This window comes from Primulina huaijiensis, chromosome 12 (genome assembly GCF_012295235.1).
Source record: "Primulina huaijiensis isolate GDHJ02 chromosome 12, ASM1229523v2, whole genome shotgun sequence".
NCBI lineage: Eukaryota > Viridiplantae > Streptophyta > Magnoliopsida > Lamiales > Gesneriaceae > Primulina > Primulina huaijiensis.
The window spans coordinates 2,584,444-2,588,313 of record NC_133317.1 but is presented as its reverse complement, the minus strand read 5'-3'; the positions used below and the strand labels follow the sequence as shown (position 1 = coordinate 2,588,313).

Below are 3,870 nucleotides of genomic sequence, written 5' to 3'. Positions count from 1 at the left end.
TTTAATTAATTATGTTATCAAAAGACATGTTAATCAAATACTAAAAGAAATGGCTTTCGATATAACATCCCATTTTAACTACTATTGAATATCATGAAAAATATATTTTATATTAAAATTTTAAATATTTACTTCTTTTTTTTTTTGAAATGAAATATTTACTTCTTGATTATCATTACTATGAACGAAATAATTTTTTAAGTTAGAAAAAGAGTTTTAAGGAAAAATACGAGTATGCAAGAAAGAAAAATGACGTGGGCTAGTGATGCTATTTTTGTATATCCATAAATAAAGGCGGAAGCGGATGCCTACAAACCTTCAAAATCGACCGGGAGCATAACATCGCTACTTAAAAAACTATAAATTTACACGGCATTCATTACATCACCAAAAGTACTCGAGAGAACCTAAAGTTCTTGACACCAAAATAGTGTTCTTCTACTATAGAAGATTACACGTCCATAACAACACCATTCCCAGTTTCGACACAAGTTTCTTACCGGACCCAATATAGCACAACATCCTAAAGTTCATTTGTCAATTTCTTACCTTAATTTCCATCATCAGAACCTTTCAAGTAGAGGGTTTCACCCCCATCTCCTCCACGCCCTTCAGCCGAAAAATGGCTCCCCATTTCTTGCCTGCTTCCAACAGAAAGCGCACGTCCGGTGGTTAGCAGGTTATCACTACCACTGCTGCGGCTGAAATCCGGAAAACCTACACCAAGGCTGCCAATGCCGCTTGTGGTATGAGGCTCACCTTGGAGCATAAGTCCACTGCTTCCGGCAGAGCTCATCCCAAGTTGGCTGTGCAAGGCTTGCTGTTGAAGGGAGGAATACTGCTGTTGCCCATAAAGTAGCGAGGAGCGAGCAGCCATAAGAGATTGTGGCGTCATTTGTTGAGCTTGCTGGTGCTGCATGTAATGTGCACCAGGCTGCATGATCCCACCACCAGAATACTGCAACACCAAGTAATAATGCAACTAATTAATGCAATTTGAGAAGAACGATTGACTTGACAAGATACAGGAAACCTAGTAATGCACCTGAGAGTGCATGGCCGGTGGCTGTGAATCTGCGATGGCGGCAAGATACATCAAGTTTCGCTGCAGACGAGCTTGGTTCCTACAAGATATTAAAAATATGGACTCAAGCAAATGATCGATTTTAATTCTGTTCGAATCGTCGCAACTCTCAGGCCGCCCACAAAACAGAACTTGGAAATCAAGCAAAAATTTGGGATATGTTCAAAACGGTAAATATAAGGAAATAAATTTGGTATCTCAAGCAACGAGCGCTCAAGTAAAGTAAGATGATTGCATGTACTGATCGGTACTAGCTAAAACGTTGGAACGCCGATTAAGTTTGAAAGCTAAAATAAACCTTCATAAGTTAAAATGGCTTCAACATCACCCATATGACACAAAATTTACCAATTTCAACTATTTTGANAAAAAAAAAAAAAAAAAAAAAAAAAAAAAAAAAAAAAAAAGCGAACACCACGAGCACAGGTGATCTTTCAATTGTGTTAGTCTGCTAGTGCTCCTCAAGGCTCAAATTATACAATTTGGACTTGAGAAATCGATCATAAATAACCAAGAAATCGCTCAAAATTGGGGTATTCAGTTCAAGAGCCACTAACATAAATTATAACATGCAAACAGGTGTTTACAAATAACTGAATTGCCAAATTTGAAAGTTCTTTAAAACGTCCACCATCATGTTTCAAATCAGATCAAGCAAAAAAAATATTGATTCACTTTTATAATCTTCTTAAAAAGAACCATAAAAAAAAGAAAGTGATCTTACACACTACATCTAAACGATCACAGAACCCATGGTCATGAAAAACTAAGAGAACTAAGAGGTCGGTCAACAGAAACTAAATATACTAGTAATCATGCGCAAATCAAGCAAAATAACACAAAAATACCAAGAAAATTGGAACAAGTACTCCTTCACTTACTCTGCACACTCACTCAACTTCCCAGAATTTTGGCTCTCAACTATCTTTAAAATCAGCGATTTGTTTTCATCCAGATACTGCATAACGTTACAAAATGAGCTTCTTCAGAAAAACGAAGTTAAATGACAAACTCAACTAAAATTTGNAAAAAAAAAAAAAAAAAAAAAAAAAAAAAAAAAAAAAAAAAACAGCGGCTTCAGCAGCAAAGTAAAAACAAACAAGAGGAAAGGATCAAAGAAAATGAAATTCAAAATCTTTTTGAAAATAGGCAATTAGAAAATGATACCGTATGAAATAAATAAGGACATGAGACAAGAAAATAAGCACATCATAAACTATATAAAAAATCCTCAAAAGGAGGACATGAGGAATAAATTAATACTGCTATAAGTAAACTACTTTGGCCATAGTAATAATACACCATAATCGAGAAACGGTCATATTCCCCAGAAGTATAATGGTTAGAAATTGGGGAAAACTCAGCTAGATCACCAAAATTACAAAATGAAAAATCCCACAGGAGAACGAATGGTTAAAAATACAAGAATGGAATATGTACATAAAATCACTGTGTATAGGGTTTGTTAATGGAATATCAAGAACAAAGCAAAAAGACAAAAGATGAACAAATAGAATTCATCTCAACTCTTTCTCACAACCACCAAATCAAAACCTAAAAATTGCATTAAAAGATACCGTCTTTTTAGCCAGATTTATTAAACTCACAAAGTTTTAAGGTCAAATACAAAACCCTATCAGTTCACACATTTCTTTCTATAAAAGAAGATGGGAACCAAAAATCACAGAATGAAAATGGTACAAAAAAACCCAAGAACTTTAGGATGAAATGGTTTATATCAAGAATATCAAACCCAAAAAAAGATTACAATTTTCCAGCTAGCAAGACAGTACAAGCAATCAAACACCAATCCCTATCAGAAAACACCCACAAGAATAATAGCTGGCCTTCTAATATTGACTCATCAAGAAAATTCAGACCCCATGAACCTAGAAAAGACATCATTCATAAAAAAAATTCTGCTACCAAAGTTAAGTCAGATATACCAATAAAGGGGGCTTTTTTGCAGAAATGCCAAAAGTGAAAAAGAAAGAGCAGAAAACACAGAGAAAGATCAGAGGAAATGGAGGGGATCGGAGCAAGAAAGGAACGCAAAAGAAAACCTGTTGAATATGATCAGTAGTGACGTTGCTGGGGTAATAGGCCGCCATCATGGGATGCATCTGCATCAGGTGCTGCTGCATACCCTCTCTCTTTATACTCACCCCCACCGATAAAATAACACCAAAAAAATAAATAATATAAATAAATAAAAAACAGTACCCTCCACACACATTAAATTTTACAGGCTATATATAAAATCCTTCTGCAAAGTTTGACCACGAAAAATATGCGTCAACAAGTAAGAAATGAGACGACCCCTCCCTTTTTTTGTGTTTATTATCCGTTTTCTCACAAAAACAAAACTTCACTTGATGTTGAATAGTGACATGGTTTCAAGTAACAAAACGAAGACGGTTTAGTAATCCATTAATATTATCATCGGTGTGTGTGTGAAATGTGTGGAGACTGTACTGCTTAGCTACTTGCGCAGATAATTGCATTGTAGTACGTGAAAAATAATGACAAAAGATGAAAAAAGAAACGCTCTTTTCCTTTTTTTTTCCCTCTCTCACACACCCTAAGAGAGTGTGCGTGAGGTTGAAAAGAATCCTGCAAAAGAAAGAGACAGGGGGAGGGGTGCAGCAGCCGCAGAGATATTATTATAAAGTAATGAGAAAGAAAAAAGAGGTTTTACTTTGGGGTTTGGTCTGCAGCCGTGGCTTGGCTTGGTCACGTGACGAGGTGATGTACGTACTAAACACCCAAAATTCTTAGTTTTTTTT

At 35.6% G+C, this 3,870-nt stretch overlaps 1 protein-coding gene across 1 annotated transcript; it reads right to left on the bottom strand.

The window, feature by feature from the left end:
• Positions 1 to 349: 349 nt before the first annotated feature.
• LOC140989485 (GRF-interacting factor 1-like) lies at positions 350 to 3,652 on the bottom strand. The gene is made up of 4 exons (XM_073458681.1): positions 3,148 to 3,652; positions 1,966 to 2,042; positions 1,046 to 1,124; positions 350 to 958 (listed from the first exon to the last, which is right to left on the bottom strand). The coding sequence occupies exons 1-4, from the start codon at positions 3,226 to 3,228 to the stop codon at positions 551 to 553; spliced, it is 645 nt and encodes a 214-aa protein (XP_073314782.1). The 5' UTR covers positions 3,229 to 3,652; the 3' UTR covers positions 350 to 550.
• Positions 3,653 to 3,870: the final 218 nt, after the last annotated feature.